Raw genomic sequence first — 22,349 nt, forward strand, 5'->3', positions numbered from 1 at the left:
CGCTGCGTTATGCTAATTCGTTTGAGGCTATGATTACGATCCCGGATCCGGGATTGCTCGTCGCAAGAGGAAGAGCAGTTGGAGGCCAAGGAAGGAGAGTTGCATGGCATGGAAGCTCATCTGGAGGTTAGTTAACACAGTGTCTAAAGAAGGGCCAGAGGTATACAGAATGGTGTCGTCTGCGTAGAGGTGGATCAGGGAATCACCAGCAGCAAGAGCGACATCATTGATGTATACAGAGAAGAGAGTCAGCCCGAGAATTGAGCCTTGTGACACCCCCATACAAACTGCCAGAGGTCCAGACAACAGGACCTCTGATTTGACACACTGAACTTGATCAGAGAAGTAGTTGGTGAACCAGGTGAGGCAATCATTTGAGATACCAAGGCTGTTGAGTCTGCCGATAAGAATGTGGTGATGGACAGAGTCAAAAGCCTTGGCTAGGTCGATGAATACGGCTGCACATTAATGTATCTTATCGATGGCGGTTTTGATATCGTTTAGAACCTTGAGCATGGCTGAGGTGCACCCATGACCAGCTCTGAAACCAGATTGCATAGCGGAGAAGGTACGGTGGGATTCGAAATGGTCGTTGATCTGTTTGTTAACTTGGCTTTAGAAGACCTTAGAAAGGCAGGGTAGGATAGATATAGGTCTGTAGCAGTTTGGGTCTAGAGTGTCTCACCCTTTGAAGAGGGGGATGACAGCGGCAGCTTTCCAATCTATGGGAATCTCAGACGATACGAAAGAGAGGTTGAACAGGCTAATAATAGGTGTTGCAACAATTTCGGCAGATAATTTTATAAAGAGAGGGTCCATATTATCTAGCCTGGCTGATTTGTAATAATAAAGTTACTTTAATAGTGTTTACATATCTTGCATTACTCATCTCATATGCATATACTGTATTCTATACTATCTACTGTATCTTAGTCTATGCCGCTCTGACATTGCTCATCCATATATTCTTAATTCCATTCCTTTATTTGTGTGTATTAGGTATTTGTTGTGAAATTGTGAGATACTAATGGTTACTGTAGATATTGCTGCACTGTCGGAACTGGAAGCACAAGCCTTTCGCAACACCCGCAATAACATCTGCTACACACGTGTATGTGACCAATAAAATGTGTATTTGATTTGATTTGATTATTACTATTGGAGAGCCCTTATTTGTCTACACCCATCGTTCACACCCTCTGAAGCTTTATCCCCACCCATCTCTTTAAGGGTTGACTAAGCGTTCTGTACTAACAACAGCCGTCAAGCACCCAAGCTAACTTGCTAGCTACTTCCAGACACAAATAAGAGAACACTGAACATTACTCGCCCTAGCAGAGCTGGTTAGGCTGTTATGTTATCCAGATCGTTGGTGACTGTAACTGTGCTGCTGGCAAGAATTTAATTATGCTTTTTTGCCGATATTCAACGGGTGTTGAGTGTTCGTAAATTCATCAGCTATTCTTCTCTCTGACACACTCAGACGAGAGTGCTCTGAAATCTGAGTAGATGATCAGACTGAATTTACGAACGCACCCGAAGTGGTTACTTGCATAGTGGAGTCTTTTATGAAGACATGTAGCTAGCTAGCTAGGTAAACAGTGAACCATAATCCCAACACATGACATTACTACCCTGCATGAATCTGCAGGTAGCTAACCAAACAGGTTCAATGTTAGCTAGCTAACATTAGGCTAAAGCTAGCCAAGCAAATGGCTCTGAGATATGAATAATAAGATCAGACACGTAACGTTAGCTAGCGAGCCAGCCAGCTAATGTTAGCTAGCTAGCTAACAGTACACTTTAACTTTAAATGAAACCACTTTCTGTCAAAATTTGAAACGTGTAATATCTGAAAATGTATCTAGCTAGACTATCTTACCCATACACATCATTCATGGATGGATCTCCTGTCGGATGCCATGGTTGCCCTTAATTTGAAGATGTAATCCGGACACAGGTGTTTTCTCCATCTCCTTAGCTATCATACTCGAATTCAACTGATTTCAAAACACTTACGCAAATTTACTACATGATATTTTTAAAAAAAAGTGTGTTCGACAGGATTCCCTTGACATACTGACCTGCTCAAATAGACAGAAGCTTGCTATATGGTAGACCAATCCAAACTCATCTCTCGGCATGTCCAGCCCACTCATTACCCACTCATTGGCTTAACCAACTAGGCTCATAATTTAACAATTTCATTCGTATTTACAGATGGCATACAAGTTTGTTATTAATGCACATGAAAGTTCACATGTACGAGAAGGCAATTCTGCCAAAAAACATATTTTGATTAAAATAAAATAAAAAGAAGTTCACATTCAAATGGCTCTCCTGTGAAGTAGTGATCCGTGACATACGGCTAGTTTCCTGAAACAGGTCACATATGCAGGTTCGAGTGATGGGACACTGTCCTTACTGTATAGCAAGACATACAAGCAGAATGTCAGCATGTTCTTTTCTATCCCCAACACCCTGACAGTGTTCAGTATGTTATTCAGACTGCAGCTAGACATGTTGGAGTAATGATGCATCCAAGGCTCCAAGACCAGAGGGACAGGTCTTTATTTGGCAATTTGTTCCAAAGAAGAGGAATAGATGGTTGAGTACAGTAACCGAGGAAAATGGCGACAGCTGCTAATGTCTGTCCCTCCGCTATAGTAACACACAATCAAATCACCAAGGACACCAGGAAGGTCACACATCCAACTGTTCCTTCTGGATAGTAACATAACTAGACTGTATTTTGTTCTCAATAGATTGCTCAATTTGTGTTGCTCCAAACATGTTTTGTTAAGGATTTAGAGATGGCAACAGTCACTATATTTTCTTAGGGGCCCTCCCTTCATTAGGAACTTGTCTGTGCCTGAAGGAGTTAACATACTAAAGGGTAGTGTTGAGGCGGCTGATTCTCTTTAGCAGGTAAATAAATACAAAGTTTCCTTTAAGACTGACACCTCCATACCACCATCCCTCCTCCAGTTTCCTTCCTCCTATTGACAGGTGCATCTGTTATTCCCAGTAAGTAACAAGGCAGCCCTTATATGGCTGGAGAGAGCCTGCAAGATGCCTAGGCCAGCAGAACCCTGGAGGTATTCCGGCCATGACATCCCTCTAAGTCTTCTGTACACAATGACCGGACAGCCTGTCATGGCTGCTATGTGCTCTGTGAGAGGCAGAGGCAGAGGCAGGTGGACATTAAGCACTTTCCTTGCCAGGCAGGCCACTGTGTCTCATATGATACAATATTAGGGAAAGTGAATACCTAGTCAAAAACACAAGCACCTGCGATAAAATCTGTAAATCTGTGTGCGCGACCAATAAACTTCAATTTTTATATTGCTGTATATAAATATATACACTGCATTCGGAAAGTATTCAGACCCCTTGACTTTTACCACATTTTGTTACGTTACGGCCTTATTCTAAAATGTATTCAATAGTTTTTTTTCTCAACAATCTACATACAATACCCCATATTGACAAAGCAAAAACACATTTTTAGAAATGTTTGCAAATGTATTAAAAATAAAAATGGAAATATCACATTTACATAAGTATTCAGAACCTTTACTCAGTTCTTTGTTGAAGCAGTGATTACAGAGCAGTTACAGAGCAGAGCAGTGATTACAGCCGAGTCTTCTTGGGTATGACGCTACAAGCTTGGCACACCTGTATTTAGGGAGTTTCTTCCATTCTTCTCTGTAGATCCACTCAAGATCTGTTAGGTTGGATGGGGAGCGTCACTGCAGAGCTATTTTCAGGTCTCTCCAGAGATGTTAGATTGGGCTCAAGTCCGGGCTCTAGCTGGGCCACTCAAGGACATTCAGAGACTTCCCCCGAAGCCACTCCTGCGTTGTCTTGGCTGTGTGCTTAGGGTTGTTGTCCTGTTGGAAAGTGAACATTCGCCCCAGTCTGAGGTCCTGAGCGCTCTGGAGCATCTCTCTGTACTTTGCTCCATTCATCTGTCCCTCGAGCCTGACTAGTCTCCCAGTCCCTGCCGCTGAAAAACATCCCAACAGTATGATGCCGCCACCACCATGCTTCACTGTAGGAATGGTGCCAGGCTTCCTCCAGACGTGACACTTGCCATTCAGGCAAAATAGTTCAATATTGGTTTCATCAGAGCAGAGAATCTTGTTTCTCATGGTCTGAGAGTCCTTTAGGTGCCTTTTGGCAAACTCCAAGTGGGCTGTCATGTGCCTTTTACTGAGGAGTGGCTTCTGTCTGGCCACTCTACCATAAAGGCCTGATTGGTGGTGCTGTAGAGATGGTTGGTGGCTCCAAACTTCTTCCATTTAAGAATAATGGAGGCAAATGTGTTCTTTTGGACCTTCAATGCTGAATACATTTTTTGGGACCCTTTGCTAGATCTGTGCCTCAACACAATCCTGTTTCGGAGCTTTATGGACAATTTCTTCGACCTCATGGCTTGGTTTTTGCTCTGACATGCACTGTCAACTGTGGGACCTTATTTATACACAGTTGTGTGCCTTTCCAAAAAATGTCCAATGAATTTAATATAGCACAGGTGGACTCCAATCAAGTTGTAGAAACATCTCAAGGATGATCAATGGAAACAGGATGCACCTGAGCTAAATTTTGAGTCTCATAGCAAAGGGTCTGAATACTTATGTAAATAAGCTATTTCTGTTTTTGCTATGTCATTATGGGTTATTGTGTGTAGATTAATGAGGAAATTGTTTGATTTAATCAATTTTAGAATATGGCTGTCACGTAACAAAATATGGAAAAAGACAAGGGGTCTGAATACATTCCAAATGCACTGAATACTATATACAGACCACTTGACCTTTTCCACATTTTGTTACTCTAAAATTGATTTAGAGATAAGGCAGGGCTTTACCTTGCAACGACTTATAGATGACCTCGAGCCAGTGGCTTTACCTAGCAACGACTTATAGATGACCTGGAGCCAGTGGGTTTGGCGACGGATATGAAGCGAGGGCCAGCCAACGAGAGCATACAGGTCGCAGTTGTGGGTGGTATATGGGGCTTTGGTGACAAAACGGATGGCACTGTGATCGAATGCATCCAGTTTGCTGAGTAGAGTGTTGGAGGTTATTTTGTAAATGACATCGCCGAAGTCGAGGCTCAGTACGATAGTCACCCTTGTAAAACTATGTTTGGCAGCGTGAGTGAAGTAGGCTTTGTTGCGAAATAGGAAGCTGATTCTAGATTTCATTTTGGATTGGAGATGCTTAATATGAGTCTGGAAGGAGAGTTTACAGTCTAGCAAGACACTTAGGTATTTGTAGTTGTCCACATATTCTAAGTCAGAACCGTCCAGAGTAGTGGTGCTAGAAGAGCATGCATTTAGTTTTACTAGCATTTAAGAGCAGTTGGAGGCCACGGAAGGAGTGTTGTATGACATTGAAGCTCATTTGGAGGTTTGTTAACACAATGTCCAAAGAAGGGCATTGTGGATCAAGGAATCACCTGCAGCAAGAGCGACATTGTTGATATATTCAGAGAAAAGAGTCAGCCCGAGAATTGAACCCTGTGATACCTCCATAGAGACTGCCAAAGGTCTGGACAACAGGCCCTCCGATTTGAGAAGTACAGTGCCTTGCGAAAGTATTCGGCCCCCTTGAACTTTGCGACCTTTTGCCACATTTCAGGCTTCAAACATAAAGATATAAAACTGTATTTTTTTTGTGAAGAATCAACAACAAGTGGGACACAATCATGAAGTGGAACAACATTTATTGGATTTTTCAAACTTTTTTAACAAATCAAAAACTGAAAAATTGGGCGTGCAAAATTATTCAGCCCCCTTAAGTTAATACTTTGGAGCACCACCTTTTGCTGCGATTACAGCTGTAAGTCGCTTGGGGTATGTCTATCAGTTTTGCACATCGAGAGACTGACTTTTTTTCCCATTCCTCCTTGCAAAACAGCTCGAGCTCAGTGAGGTTGGATGGAGAGCAATTGTGAACAGCAGTTTTCAGTTCTTTCCACAGATTCTCGATTGGATTCAGGTCTGGACTTTGACTTGGCCATTCTAACACCTGGATATGTTTATTTTTGAACCATTCCATTGTAGATTTTGCTTTATGTTTTGGATCATTGTCTTGTTGGAAGACAAATCTCCGTCCCAGTCTCAGGTCTTTTGCAGACTCCATCAGGTTTTCTTCCAGAATGGTCCTGTATTTGGCTCCATCCATCTTCCCATCAATTTTAACCATCTTTCCTGTCCCTGCTGAAGAAAAGCAGGCCCAAACCATGATGCTGCCACCACCATGTTTGACAGTGGGAATGATGTGTTCAGGGTGATGAGCTGTGTTGCTTTTACGTCAAACATAACGTTTTGCATTGTTGCCAAAAAGTTCAATTTTGGTTTCATCTGACCAGAGCACCTTCTTCCACATGTTTGGTGTGTCTCCCAGGTGGCTTGTGGCAAACTTTAAACAATGGATATTTATGGATATCTTTAAGAAATGGCTTTCTTCTTGCCACTCTTCCATAAAGGCCAGATTTGTGCAATATACGACTGATTGTTGTCCTATGGACAGAGTCTCCCACCTCAGCTGTAGATCTCTGCAGTTCATCCAGAGTGATCATGGGCCTCTTGGCTGCATCTCTGATCAGTCTTCTCCTTGTATGAGCTGAAAGTTTAGAGGGACGGCCAGGTCTTGGTAGATTTGCAGTGGTCTGATACTCCATTTCAATATTATCGCTTGCACAGTGCTCCTTGGGATGTTTAAAGCTTGGGAAATCTTTTTGTATCCAAATCCGGCTTTAAACTTCTTCACAACAGTATCTCGGACCTGCCTGGTGTGTTCCTTGTTCTTCATGATGCTCTCTGCGCTTTTAACGGACCTCTGAGACTATCACAGTGCAGGTGCATTTATACGGAGACTTGATTACACACAGGTGGATTGTATTTATCATCATTAGTAATTTAGGTCAACATTGGATCATTCAGAGATCCTCACTGAACTTCTGGAGAGAGTTTGCTGCACTGAAAGTAAAGGGACTGAATAATTTTGCACGCCCAATTTTTCAGTTTTTGATTTGTTAAAGTTTGAAATATCCAATAAATGTCGTTCCACTTGTTGTTGATTCTTCACAAAAAAATACAGTTTTATATCTTTATGTTTGAAGCCTGAAATGTGGCAAAAGGTCGCAAAGTTCAAGGGGGCCGAATACTTTAGCAAGGCACTGTAGTTGGTGAACCAGGCGAGGCAGTCATTTGAGAAACCAAGGCTATTGAGTCTGATAAGAATACGGTAATTGACAGAGTCGAAAGCCTTGGTCAGGTCGATGAAGACGGCTGCACAGTACTGTATTTTATGGATGGTGGTTATGATAACGTTTAGTACCTTGAGCGTGGCTGAGGTGCACCAGCCAGAGAAGGTACAGAGGGATTCGAAATGGTCAGTGATCTGTTTGTTAACTTGGCTTTCGAAGACTTTAGGAAGGCAGGGCAGGATGGATATAGGTCTGTAACAGTTTGGGTCTAGAGTATCACCCGCTTTGAAGAGGGGGATGACCACGGCAGCTTTCCAATCTTTAGGAATCTCGGACGATAAGAAAGAGGTTGAACAGACTAGTAACAGGGTTTGCAATAATGACGGTTGATAATTTTTCAAAGAGAGGGTCCAGATTGTCTAGCCCAGCTGATTTGTACGGGTCCAGGTTTTACAGCTCTTTCAGAACATCTGCTATCTGGATTTGTGTGAAGGAGAAGCTGTGGAGGCTTGGGCAAGTAGCTGTGGGGGTGCAGAGCTGTTGGCCGGGTTTTGGGTAGCCAGGAGAAAAGCATGGCCAGCCGTAGAGAAATGCTTTTTGAAATTTGATTATCGTGGATTTATCGGTGGTGACACTGTTTCCTAGCCTCAGTGCAGTGGGCAGCTGGGAGGAGGAGCTCTTATTCTCCATGGACTTTACAGTGTCCCAAAACGTTTTGGAGTTAGAGCTACAGGATGAAATTGAGTTTCTTGTGTCTTGAATTCAAAATAAATCAGACTGTCACCAGCAAAGCACCCCCACAACATCACACCTCCATGCTTCTCGGTGGGAACCACACATGCGGTGATCGTCCCCTGAACGAGGCAGTTAACCCACTGTTCCTAGGCCGTCATTGAAAATAAGTTTTGTTCTTAACTGACTTGCATAGTTAAATAAAGATATATATATATATATATATATATATATTTATGTTGCAGCGCTTGAGGCGTCACTGCAGACCTGGATTCGATCCCAGGCAGGCAGCACACAATTGTCCAGGTTAGGGAAAGGTTTGGCCAGCAGGGATTTCCTTGTCCCATATCGCTCTGGCGACTCCTTGTGGCTGGTTGCCAGCTGGACGGTGTTTCCTCCGACACATTGGTGCGGCTGGCTTCTGGGTTAAGCTAGTAGCAGTGCAGCGTGGCAGGGTCGTGTTTCTGAGGACGCATGGCTTTCGACCTTTGCCTCTCCCGAGTCCGTAGTGGAGTTGGGACAAGACTGTAAACTACCAATTGAATATCACGAAATTGTGGAGAAAAAGGGGTAAAAAAAACTCAAATGTAAGCCCTTTATCTACTTTGCCAGATGATCTTGTGGATACCATTTGTATGTCTCTCTGTGGAGTTTGAAGGAAGTTTCTTATTATCTTTAGCGGAATTGCTAACTAGCGTTAGCGCAATGATTGGGAGTCTATGATAACCAACGCTAGTTAACATCGGCTTGCGAAACTACCTCTAACTTCCTTCCTACAGGATGCAGAGACATATAAATGGTATCCATTAATTCATCTGACTCTGGGGAAGTAGATAGAGGGGTTCATTGCCAAAATCCCGAAGTATCCCTTTAAAGCTATAGATCTTAAATGTAATTCTGTCCTGAATTGTGAGCCTAGACATGCTGGGTAGAAGTTTGAGTAAGAGGTTGGTGAGGTGATTCAATACTCTGAGTCAGTGCTGTGTGAAATGTTTGGTCTGTCTGTATTTGGTCTTTGGCAGTGCTCGGAGCCCTGACCCTGTGCTGGGTAAGCGGTAAGGTTGTGGGGTTGTATGTACCAAACTGGGTGGAACAGCAGAGACAGACTGCTTGGGAGAGAAACATCTCTCTTCAGTGCTGCTGTCAGATGGCCATTTCTTGCATAGCTCAGATTTTTCACAAGCTGCAGCTATTGGGAGAGAGGCCTTTTGGACAAAGCAGACGGAATGCTCTTGTCTTGTACTGGTTGCTCTCTTTTCTCCCTCGGTGGTGTGGCTTGATATCTCTAGTAAGAAGAGCTTACAAGCATGGAGAATGTCCTGGGAAATGCTCAGGATCAATGATTAAGCCTCGGGAATGGTGGCCCTGATCCGAACACTAATCCTACCTGTCATGCCAGCTCTTGTCCTTGGAAAGAAAACTCTCTTAATATTGACATGCAAAGTGAAAATTAATAATTTTGTCCATGGACATGACATCTCATTGCACCTTAGCATTTCTCTCTTCCACATTGTGGAAGCATAAGTACTGCAGCTGGAGAGATTTAGCTTTTTGGAGCCGTTGTCATAGTTTCCTTTCTGCAGCAGTGTGAAGGAAACACATTAGAGGCCTTTGTCATTTGATTGGAATTGAGTATGTATTGATTCAGAATGAACATGAGCCTGTTTTCAATCCGAGAACATAATAATATTAAAACAAAAACATGAAAGTGTGTTTCTGTTAATGCACCACATCTTACGTTAAGCCACAATAGGATTTTCTATTTTCATACATTCATTTCACCCGTAGAACATTACAGGCAGTGCTAAATGTACACCGTGTTTAACTTGGGTAAATGAGTATCAGCAGAGAGGGTCATCTAGCACATGAGGAGCACACAAGCCAGTGTTTAAATAAGGGGGAAAAAGTGCTCCAATATTCCTCCTGGAGAGGTCTCGCAGTGGCTCAGTCCCAGTGCTCTGCAGGCATGAATCATGATAGATAAGGAGATGGGGCTGAGATTATGTTTGAAGAGCCCCGGGCTCCATAAAGTAGCCTGGGTCTTGGTGCCATTGACAAAAGGCGAGTCAGGGTCTAAATATTGACTCACAAAGTACAGTTTTGGTTTTGCAGGCAAATTGTTCTAGCCATATTTTAAATATATATTAATTATATATTTTCAGAGAGATTTTTGATAGAAATTATTTTAAATTGTTCTGTCTGGAATGAGCCATCTGTATTGGCTTTCGTTCAAATACCTAGACCTTGGCTCACAAGAATATGAACTCATGCTTTGCTCAAACATAAATTCTATGGATGTAATTAAAGCAACTGTGATATATACAGTTGAAGTCGGAAGTTTACATGCACTTAGGTTGGAGTCATTAAAACTCGTTTTTCAAACACTCCACAAATTTCTTGTTAACAAGCTATAGTTTTGGCAAGTCGGTTAGGACATCTACTTTGTGCATGACACAAGTCATTTTTCCAACAATTGTTTACAGACAGATTATTTAACTTATAAATCACAATTCCAGTCGATCAGAAGTTTACATACACTAAGTTGACTGTGCCTTTAAACAGCTTGGAAAATTCCAGAAAATTATGTCATGGCTTTAGGAGCTTCTGATAGGCTAATTGACATCATTTGAGTCAATTGGAGGTGTACTTGTGGATGTATTTCAAGGCCTAACTTCAAACTCAGTGCCTCTTTGCTTGGCATCATGGGAAAATCAAAAGAAATCAGCCAAGACCTCAGAAAAAAACTGTAGACCTCCACAAGTTTGGTTCATCCTTGGGAGCAATTTCCAAATGCCTGAAGGTACCACGTTCATCTGTACAAACAATAGAACGCAAGTATAAACACCATGGGACAACGCAGCCGTCATACCTCTCAGAAAGGAGACACGTTCTGTCTCCTAGAGATGAACGTACTTTGGTTCGAAAAGTGCAAATCAATCCCAGAACAACAGCAAAGGACCTTGTGAAGATGCTGGAGGAAACCGGTACAAAGGTATCTATATCCACAGTAAAACGAGTCCTATATCGACATAACCACCATAGAAAAGCCAGACTACGGTTTGCAACTGCACATGGAGACAAAGATCATACTTTTTGGAGAAATGTCCTCTGGTCTGATGAAACAAAAATAGAACTGTTTGATCATAATGACCATCGTTATGTTTGGAGGAAAAAGAGGGAGACTTGCAAGCCGAAGAACACCATCCCAACCGTGAAGCACGGGGATGGGAGCATCATGTTGTGGGGGTGCTTTGCTGCAGGAGGGACTGGTGCACTTCACAAAATTGATGGCATCATGAGGAGGGGAATTTATGTGGATATATTGAAGCAACATCAGTTAAACCTTGGTCGCAAATGGGTCTTCCAAATGGACAATGATCCCAAGCATACTTCCAAAGTTGTGGAAAAATGGCTTAAGGACAACAAAGTCAAGGTATTGGAGTGGCCATTACAAAGCCCTGACCTCAATCCTATAGAAGATTTGTGGGCAGAACTGAAAAGGTGTGTGCGAACAAGGAGGCCTACAAACCTGACTCAGTTACACCAGCTCTGTCAGGAGGAATGGGCCAAAATTCACCCAACTTATTGCGGGAAGCTTGTGGAAGGCTACCCGAAACGTTTGACCCAAGTAAAACAATTTAAAGGCAATGCTACCAAATACGGATTCTTAAAGTGTTGATCCTAACTGACCTAAACAGGGAATTTTTACTAGGATTAAATGTCAGGAATTCTGAAAAACCGAGTTTAAATGTATTTGGCTAAGGTTTATGTAAAACTTCCGACTTCAACTGTATACACTACCGGTCAAAAGTTTTATAACACTTACTCATTCAAGGGTTTTTCTTTATTTTTGATATTTTCTACATTGTAGAATAATACTGAAGGCATCAAAACTATGAAATAACACATATGGAATTATGTAGTTTCCCAAAAACAAATCAAAATATTTTTTACATGTGAGATTCTTCAAATAGCCACCTTTGCCTTGATGACAGCTTTGCACACACTTGACATTCTCTCAACCAGCTTCACCTGGAATACTTTTCCAACAGTCTTGAAGGAGTTCCGTCATATGCTGAGCAATTGTTGGCTGCTTTGCGGCCCGACTCATCCCACTACATCTCAATTTGATTGAGGTTTGGGGGTTGTGGAGGCCAGATCATCTGATGCGGCACGCCATCACTCTCCTTCTTGGTAAAATAGCCCTTACACAGCCTGGAGGTGTGTTGGGTCATTGTCCTGTTGAAAAACAAATTATAGTCCCACTAAGCCCAAACCAGGTGGGATGGGGTATCACTGCAGAATGCTGTGGTAGCCATGCTGGTTAAGTGTGCCTTGAAATCTAAATAAATCACTGACAGTGTCACGAGCAAAGCACCCCCACACCATAACACCACCTCCTCCATGCTTCACAGTGGGATATACACATGCGGAGATCATCCGTTTACCCACACTGCATCTAAAAAAAACACAGCGGTTGGAACCAAAAATCTCCAATTTGCACTCCAGACCAAAGGTCAAATTTCCACTGGTCTAATGTCCATTGCTCATGTTTCTTGGCCCAAACAAGTCTCTTCTTATTATTCTTGTCTTAACAGTTGATGTTCAACTGAACAGTTGATGTTGATATGTGTCTGTTACTTGAACTCTGTGAAGCATTTATTTGGAAACTCTAATGAGCTTATCCTCTTTAGCAGAGGTAACTCTGGATCATTCCTGTGGCGGTCCTTATGAGAGACAGTTTCATCATAGCGCTTGATGGTTTTTGCGACTGCACTTGAAGAAACTTTGTTGAAATTTCCCGTCTTAAAGTAATGATGTACTGTCGTTTCTCTTGGATTATTTGAGCTGTTCTTGCCATAATATGGAGTTAGTCTTTTACCAAATAGGGCTATGTTCTGTATGCCCCCATACCTTGTCACAACACAACTGATTGACTCAAATGCATTAATAAGAAGGAAAGAAATTCCACAAATGAACTTTAAAAAAGGCACACCTGTTAATTGAATTGCATTCCAGGTGACTACCTCATGAAGCTGGCTGAGAGAATGCCAAGAGAGTGCAAAGCTGTCATCAAGGCAAAGGGAGGCAATTTGAAGAATCTTAAATATAAAATATATTTTGATTTGTTTAACACTTTTGGTTACAACATGATTCCATATGTGTCATGTCATAGTTTTGATGTCTTCACTATTATTCTACAATGTAGCGAATAGTAAAAATAAAGAAAAACTCTTGAATGAGTAGGTGTTATATACAGTAGGGCAAAAAAGTATTTAGTCAGCCACCAATTGTGCAAGTTCTCCCACTTAAAAATATGAGAGAGGCCTGTAGTTTTCATCATAGGTACACTTCAACTATGACAGACAAAATGAGAAAAAAAATCCAGAAAATCACATTGTAGGAATTTTAACGAATGTATTTGCAAATTATGGTGGAAAATAAGTATTTGGTCAATAACAAAAGTTTATCTCAATACTTTGTTATATACCCTTTTGGCAATGACAGAGGTCAAACGTTTTCTGTATGTCTTCACAAGGTTTTCACACACTGTTGCTGGTATTTTGGCCCATTCCTCCATGGAGATCTCCTCTAGAGCAGTGATGTTTTGGGGCTGTTGCTGGGCAACACGGACTTTTCTATGGGGTTGAGATCTGGAGACTGGCTAGGCCACTCCAGGACCTTGAAATGCTTCTTACGAAGCCACTCCTTCGTTGCCCGGGCGGTGTGTTTGGGATCATTGTCATGCTGAAAGACCCAGCCACGTTCCATCCTCAATGCCCTTGCTGATGGAAGGAGGTTTTCACTCAAAATCTCATGATACATGGCCCCATTCATTCTTTCCTTTACACGGATCAGTCGTCCTGGTCCCTTTGCAGAAAAACAGCCCCAAAGCATGATGTTTCCACCCCCATGCTTTACAGTAGGTATGGTGTTCTTTGGATGAAACTCAGCATTCTTCGTCCTCCAAACACGACGAGTTGAGTTTTTTCCAAAAAGTTATATTTTGGTTTCATCTGACCATATGACATTCTCCCAATCTTCTTCTGGATCATCCAAATGCTCTCTAGCAAACTTCAGACGGGCCTGGACATGTACTGGCTTAAGCAGGGGGACACGCCTGGCACTGCAGGATTTGAGTCCCTAGTAGTGTGTTACTGATAGTAGTGTGTTACTGTAGTGTCCCGGCGTAGTGTGTTACTGATGGTAGGCTTTGTTACTTTGGTCCCAGCTCTCTGCAGGTCATTCACTAGGTCCCCCTGTGTGGTTCTGGGATTTTTGCTCACCGTTCTTGTGATCATTTTGACCCCACGGGGTGAGATCTTGCGTGGAGCCCCAGATTGAGGGAAATTATCAGTGGTCTTGTATGTCTTCCATTTCCTAATAATTGCTCCCACAGTTGATTTCTTCAAACCAAGCTGCTTACCTATTGCAGATTCAGTCTTCCCAGCCTGGTGCAGGTCTACAATTTTCTACAGTTTCTGGTGTCCTTTGACAGCTCTCTGGTCTTGGCCATAGTGGAGTTTGGAGTGTCACTGTTTGAGGTTGTGAACAGGTGTCTTTTATACTGATAACAAGTTCAAACAGGTGCCATTAATACAGGTAATGAGTGGAGGACAGAGGATCCTCTTAAATAAGTTGTTACAGGTCTGTGAGAGACAGAAATCTTGCTTGTTTGTAGGTGACCAAATACTTATTTTCCACCATAATTTGCAAATAAATTAATTCAAAATCCTACAATGTGATTTTCTGGATTTTGTCTGTCATAGTTGAAGTGTACCTATGGTGAAAATTACAGGCGTCTCTCATATTTTTAAGTGGGAGAACTTGCACAATTGGTGGCTGACTAAATATTTTTTTGCCCCACTGTGTGTGTGTGTGTGTGTATATATATATATATACATACATTCCTAATTAGCATTCTAATGTAGAATTGTTTATGTGATAAAGTCACACTGCTCAATGCATTAGGGCTGCTTTGCACACGGTTCCACTCTTGCCATGCTCTCTCTATTCCCACTCTGTCGAGCATTCAGAATGAGAGCTTGTCAATATGTAAGGGATGTCACTCTTCTCTCTGTTGTGCAATATGCCTGCAAGTTGTGCAGATTCTTTCATTAATGCCGGAGCGTTACAGTCTCTTGAAGAGCAATTACAAGGGATGTTTGTGTGTCAAAAAGAGTCTATTTGAACATATTATTCCTTTATTTCTAGACAACCGTGGAAGCCGTAGCTGTTCCCAGTAGATTACCACTTCCAATGTGTATGTTTTTTTTCCTTTTAAAAAGCGTTCTAAACTGTATTTGTTTTATGTTAAGGGGCCCTCCAAGTGAAATATGGATTGGCGTTCTTGGAACAACTATCGAGTGAGTGACTGTACTGTAATCTCTCACATACTGTGGCCCTGCCTTCTGTTTCCTGAGTCAAATCAATACCAGAGCACCCGCTAAAGAGTTTCTGTCCAGGCTCATTAATTATAATTTGCTCTCCTTTCCACTTAATCTATTAGAGGCTCTTGATTCACACCCATTAATCTTTTCTCATTAATGTGTATTCTCTTCCCTCACTGAGACTCATGTTCCTCTGGTGTTTGCTTAATGACAGTCAGGTCTGGTCAGATCTGCCTCACTTGCTCTGCGGTTCATTCACGATTTAGTCAACAGAGTTTATTTTGTCTTACGTTCAGATGAAAACTGAATGTTTGAGTGGTACAGACAACCTCGTAAGTTTGCTCCCACAGTGGGCGGTGTTAATTACTTACAACAAAAAGTATATTTATTTACCCAAACAGAAACTAAACATCATTGTACATGTCCTGGGGTCATTCACTGAGGATTTGATGGCAGAAAACAAATCCACAAATATGATTCTGCCAAAAGGCTTGGCTCCATTCTTGTGATAATTTTCTCGTTTTAAAATGAACTGTGAGGTAAAAATAGTTGTTTCTATCTTGTAACAGTGCCCCATTTAGAAACCATTTAAAGGTCTAAAAGGGATGCTGGCACTAATTACATTTAAGTATTTTCTTCATCGGCAATTTTTAGGCATGGTCATCTGTACAAATGTACACTACAGTTATTCTGCATGTTGCTTTTGTGCACAACTGGCTTTAGTCCATGTCAAATTAGCTTCAAGGAGCATGTTTCTCCTCCGTTAGGCCCTAGTTACTGCCTACACATCCACGTTTGTGCTACAAAAGATATTCATTTTGGACGGATTCCTTACGATGATATCATAGCTTCTGATCATTATCAGAGAGCTGTGTTGCTGCACCTTTTACAGTCATATCAAGCAAGATAGGACCCTCCCCCTCCCAAACTCCAGCCCAAATATTGCCTCACTTGATTTGCTCGCCCACTCCCACAATGGTTTCTGAGTAGAGCCGAGAAGAGAAGAAACCTCTATGTGGAAATCCACAACCAGAGTTTGCCTTTCAGAAAATAATTTATCTTTCTTAGAAATAAAGAATTCTGATTTGTACTGACCTTCCAATAGTGATGATACTTTCTTTGCAATGGTTGTTGACCAACGGTTGTTGACCCAGATGGTACTCGTCCTCCAATGGACCTATGCTTATGTTAACGTATTGGATGTTTTGCCATAAGCAATTGCAGTGTCTGCTATTTATAGGGTTTGGGTCATTTACATGGCTAATTATATGCGTGCACCTTGGATTTTGCAGCAGTCACTTCCAGTATAAGATGAAAGCGAGTGCTGGGAGCTATAGTAGTTTGCATTGTGTATGCTGTTGATTCAGCTGTGAGATACCATTGTATGTCTCATAACTGTTTATTTGGCCATGTATTGTGGTGTTTCTTATCTGTAGCTAGAGAGGTGATTGTTCCATTATTTCACAGAGCGAGGTCCTGCTTATTCTGCAGCTGGCTTGTGTTTCACTAGGCTCTATACAACACAATGGAGTACTCAGTTACTTGTTGAATTGTGTCACTGATCTCTTGATGAAATAATAGATAGCATAGATTCTTTCATCCCTCTGTTTCAAATTTAAAAAATTACTATCTGTAATCTTAAAAAAAAAAAGCTGAATAATGTATCAAAACAAGTTAGAAACTGCTATTGAATTTGCATATACTCTCACATTGATACCATAGGATTTCATTGAATACATACCTCACATCAGTTCCATTCCATATATGCATGGTGTGACATGCACTGTAATGGTCCTTCTCCTGATCAGCTCTGAGATGGTGTCATTGCCCTATGCTTTCTTTCACTTTGTTTTAGAGCTGCTGCCACAGGAAATGACTCTGGGTGGGGGGTAAACCAGCCTTATGACTCATTCTTCTGTAAATCTACCATTAGAGTAAAACAAGGAAATTACATTTCACACAAATGTATATAGTACCACGAATACAGTACTATAAGTACATTGTTTTGCGTAGCCAGACACAGTATTCCCATATTGTCACTTTAAAAAAAGTAACAATCTTTTAGCAAAGTGTTTTACCCAACTGTAATGGCATGCTATTCCCACCTTAAACAGCAGTCACAGTACATTTGTTAAGTGAATTGCTCCTCATCCCAGGATACAAGGAGTTGACTTTGATATCGTCACTCACAGCAAGAATGAAAGGCTCATCAATTCTGCAATGGACATTTTATTTTGGTAAATGTGCAGGATAATTATCAGTCTATTAAAACTTCCCAGAGGGTTGGGAACACTTAACGTTGCATGCCGTAGCAAGCTATGCAGCTTTAAATGGTTGGATATTTGGCAGATGCCTGTTGTTGTGGTGGCTCACAGTCCCATGATGGCTTTTGTCTCTGTGTGTCTCTCCAGGGAGTAGCTTTGTCAACTCCAGGGGCTCTCCGGGACTCCTGGGCACACCCAGCGGGAACGGCCTGGGGAAAGTCATGCCCACCAAGTCTCCACCGCCCCCTGGAGTGAACATGGGGATGGGAAACCGCAAGCCAGACCTGAGAGTGGTGATCCCCCCATCCAGCAAAGGCATGATGCCCCCACTGGTGAGTAGTCTACAGTCCCCACTCCTCACTGCACATGAGCAGACTGTAGGAACACTATGTATCTCTCAGTCCTAGGGCTGGCTTAGATTCTGGCTTAGAAGCATTCTCCTTTCCCCTCACATGTGTTCAACAGAGGGAGTTTCATTTTCCCTACACAGGATCGTGACGGTATCATTGTGGTATAGCGTGCCATGCTGGAAATGTTTTGGCGCAGGAGACAATGTCATGAGGATATCAGTGCCGTCTGAGGACCCCTTTCTTCCTGGTGGGACTGGTTGACGTGCAGCTTAGATTCACTTCCATCAACAGCAATCAGCAAGTGGCATTCGTTCTCATGCTGCATTTTTATTTGATCACCTACAGGAGCAAGATTCTGGACAGTGCCAAGAACACAAACAGCACTATAGCTAGTTGGTCTATATTTCTGAGGCCCAGTCACTCAATTATTCATATTGAAATGATAGGCCCTCTCTAATTATTATAATGAAGGTGCAGAGCACCGGAGGCTCCACTAGACTGTCTCATCAATCTAAATGAGAAGAAAGAGAAAGAGGAAAAAAGTATTCCGAAATTGGCCAGTAATAGACTCTTTCCAACCTGCATGTTGCTGGAGCTCTCAGCAACGGGAGTTCCTCCAAGACACAGAGGCGTTGTTTGGATCAGGGGTGCCCGTAGCTTGGGCACCCGTGATCCATCCACCAGCCTGGAGCAGGAGATCAACATGTGTATGGTACTGTTACCATGCCAGCATCTGGAAGTGGTAGAGCTCCATACGTCACAAAGACAAAGCATTATTTTAGATATAACTGGTAGAATGGTTCAGACAGAGAGAATTTAGAAGGCCTGAATGTGTCAGTTGTATTGAGACGAAAGGGAGGGCCTGCTCTGCTCTGTCAGTGTAAACGCAACATTCCAGATAGGTTAAGGCTTTGGGGGCTGGCAGGTCTGCAGACAGCCTGTCATTAGGCCATAATGGTATTAAATTAATCACATCTCAGTGTGACAGAGTGGGGATGAAGGCTTAATCAGGGGCCCAGTGTGAGCCAGATAATATCTTGTCGCCCTTGTCGTGTCTTCCTGATGCTATTGATTGAGTGTGGTATTAAGACAGTCCTGGCCAGGGCACAGGGAAGTTGGAAGAGGGGCTTCCAGTTAGTCTCTTGTATAGCAGAACAGTAGCCCTCAGATACAGAGAGACCCCAGTAATCCCTAGGTGAAACAAACATGCACAATATGCAGGCTTAGTAATACTGTATCAATATATTAAATTGACTGGTACCTCGTTGACTACTTTACATGAGCTACAAAGATTTGTTTTTTCATGAGTTGAACTAACTAGTCAGTTTTAGTTTCTTGAACACCGTTTTTTTTAAAGTGGAGAGCCTTCCAAATGAGTCACGTTAGAGCCTCAGGATTGATGAAGTAATTCGATTGACATAGTTATGTATTGATGCATGAGAGGTTAAGAACTTATTGAATGTGAGGTTAAGTCCAAGTCAAAGTGTGTTTGCTGACTTAAACTCTTCACCTTAGAGTTTATCCATTTCGGTTTTACATCTGTAACCTTCTGAGTAGCGAATAGTGGTGGATCCAAAATCATAGGTCAAACTCAGAAATGGTCACAAAAACAATGCTAAAGTGTTATAACATGGTCATTTAGCAGACTCTTCTATCCAAAGTATTTCAGGGAAGTTCATGAGTCCACAAAGAAATTGATTGACATTGCGTTTGACAAAGAGGGTTTTGCAAGGTAACATGAATAGCAGAGGACAGAGTGAATTTGTAAGTCTAGAGGTCAGGCACGTCTAGATGACTTTTAGTTGTGGAATACAATCAGGCAATTAGGACTTTGGATTTCAACATTAAAAGGGTGACTGTAGAAGCCATCCTGACCTTCTCTTGTAACCCTGCCTCTCTTCTTCTCTTCTGTTGAGAGCAGTCAGAGGAAGAGGAAATGGACTTGGTGAGTTTTAAGAAATGCCTGAGAAAAATGGCTGAATGAGCAACAATAGAAAGAGGCATATAGATCAGTAACACGTGTTCAGTAGTGACAGCTGTACTTGAACTGTAGATTTGAATAACTTGAACTGGGTTTATTGAATTGATTTGATTGAATGCATTTTATTTTTATAAAGACTAAATTGAGAAATGAACAGTAGCATCAGTGTGTTACTGCATGTTTTAGGCCTGGCCTGTTAAAGATGCCTCAACCTGTCTAATGTGCTGTGCACCGCCACTCCCATGTGTTGTTCAGGGAATGCCAGACATCCTACTGGGTTTATGTGTGTTTCTGTTTGTTTGCGAGTGAGCACACAATGCACATATTCACAAGAACTATCAGACAGGTCCTACATCAATCTTGTGTCTGGTTACTTCAAGAAAGTAGTTTGGACAGACATCAAATATTATTTAGTCAAACGAAAGGTTTCGCAATATCACAAAAATTCCAAAGTAACTTCCCAAGAAGAGATTTCAGATCTTGGATGTATTTTTCTAATTGGGAGGGGCAGATTACTTCATTGTGGATTAAGTCTCTGAAAAAGTTTGTTTTTGATGATGTCACCTCGTTGGAGAGAATAGGAGCAGCGGATATTTATCAAACGGTCATGATGCAATATTGCCTCAAATGTAACCTTCAGCTGCACTATATTACAAGGATATGCCTTATGTGTTTTCTACACTTATTGAGTAAAGGTGTCTCTTGATGTTATTCCCATAATACCCTATAATGACAAAGCAAAAACAGGTTTTTAGGAATGTTTGCAAATTTATAAAAAATGTCAAACAGAAATATTGCATTTACATAAGTATTCAGACCCTTTACTCAGTGCTTTGTTGAAGCACCTTTGGCAGCGATTACAGCCTCGAGTCTTCTTGGGTATGACGCTGCAAGCTTGGCACAGCTGTATTTGGGTAGTTTCTCCCATTGTTCTCTGCAGATCCTCTAAAACTCTGTCAGGTTGGATGGGGAGCATCACTGCAGAGCTATATTCAGGTCTCTCCAGAGATTTTTCGATCAGGTTCAAGTCTGGGCTCTGGCTGGGACACTCAAGGACATTCAGAGACATCCAGAAGCCACTGTGTTGTCTTGGCTGTGTGCCTAGGGTTGTTGTCCTGTTGGAAGGTGAACCTTCGCCCCAGTCTGAGGTTGAGCGCTCTGGACCATGTTTTCATCAAGGATCTCTCTGTACTTTGCTCCATTAATCTTCCCCTCGAACCTGATTAGTCTCCCAGTCCCTGCCTCTGAAAAACATCCCCACAGTATGATGCTACCACCACGATGCTTTACTGTATGGATGGTACCAGGTTTCCTCCAGACGTGACGCTTGTCATTCAGGCCAAAGAGTTCAATCTTGGTTTCATCAGAGCAGAGAATCTTCCCCTTTAGGTGCCTTTTGGCAAACTCCAAGCAGGCTGTCATGTGCCTTTTACTGAGGAGTGGCTTCTCTGGCCACTATATGATGAAGGCCACTGTGTTCTTGGGCACCTTCATTACTGTAGACATTTTTTGGTACCCTTCCCCAGAGACACAATCCTGTCTCAGAGCTCTACGGACAATTCATTCGACCTCATTGCTAGATTTTTGCTCTTACATGCACCTTAATGTAGACACGTGCGTGCCTTTCTAAATCATGTCCAATCAAGTTAATATAGTACAGGTGGACTCCAATCAAGTTGTAGAAACATCTCAAGGATGATCAATGGAAACAGGATGCACCTGAGCTCAATGTTGAGTCTCATAGCAAAGGGTCTGTTTTTTTTTATTTTGAATGCATTTGCAAAAATGTCAAAAACCTGTTTATGGGGTAGTGTGTGTAGATTGATGAAACATTTTTATTCAACCCATTTTAGATTAAGGCTGTAACGTAACAAAATGTGGAAAAAGGGAAGTCGTCTGAATACTTTCCGAATGCACTATATGTCTCACTTTTAGATCAGAACGAACAAGTGTAGCATTCAAAGTTGATAGAGGTACATAATGGACAGAATGTTATAACCTCAGAAGATTTGAATAAAGCATGCATAGATCTATACATTGTGGGAAATCAAATCAAATTTATTTGTCACATACACATGGTTAGCAGATGTTAATGCGAGTGTAGCGAAATGCTTGTGCTTCTAGTTCCGACAATGCAGTAATAACCAACAAGTAATCTAACTAACAATTCCAAAACTACTGTCTTGTACACAGTGTGAGGGGATAAAGAATATGTACATAAGGATATATGAATGAGTGATGGTACAGAGCAGCATAGGCAGATACAGTAGATTGTATCGAGTACAGTATATACATATGAGATGAGTATGTAAACAAAGTGGCATAGTTAAAGTGGCTAGTGATACATGTATTACATAAGGATACAGTCGATGATATAGAGTACAGTATATACGTATGCCTATGAGATGAA

At 41.8% G+C, this 22,349-nt stretch overlaps 1 protein-coding gene across 6 annotated transcripts in view; it reads left to right on the top strand.

The window, feature by feature from the left end:
• LOC139401554 (myocyte-specific enhancer factor 2A-like) overlaps nt 1-22,349 on the top strand; it is a 121,547-nt gene that overhangs the window by 91,999 nt on the left and 7,199 nt on the right. For 2 of the 6 annotated variants that reach the window (XM_071145739.1, XM_071145725.1), the window contains exons 7-9: nt 15,273-15,320; nt 17,756-17,940; nt 19,880-19,903. In XM_071145739.1, coding sequence (XP_071001840.1) covers nt 15,273-15,320; nt 17,756-17,940; nt 19,880-19,903 — 257 coding nt within the window. The remainder of the gene's footprint in view (nt 1-15,272; nt 15,321-17,755; nt 17,941-19,879; nt 19,904-22,349) is intronic. The other 4 variants (XM_071145984.1, XM_071145911.1, XM_071145766.1 and 1 more) reach the window with 3 other exon arrangements.

The sequence above is a fragment of the Oncorhynchus clarkii genome, chromosome 1 (assembly GCF_045791955.1).
Source record: "Oncorhynchus clarkii lewisi isolate Uvic-CL-2024 chromosome 1, UVic_Ocla_1.0, whole genome shotgun sequence".
Classification (NCBI taxonomy): domain Eukaryota; kingdom Metazoa; phylum Chordata; class Actinopteri; order Salmoniformes; family Salmonidae; genus Oncorhynchus; species Oncorhynchus clarkii.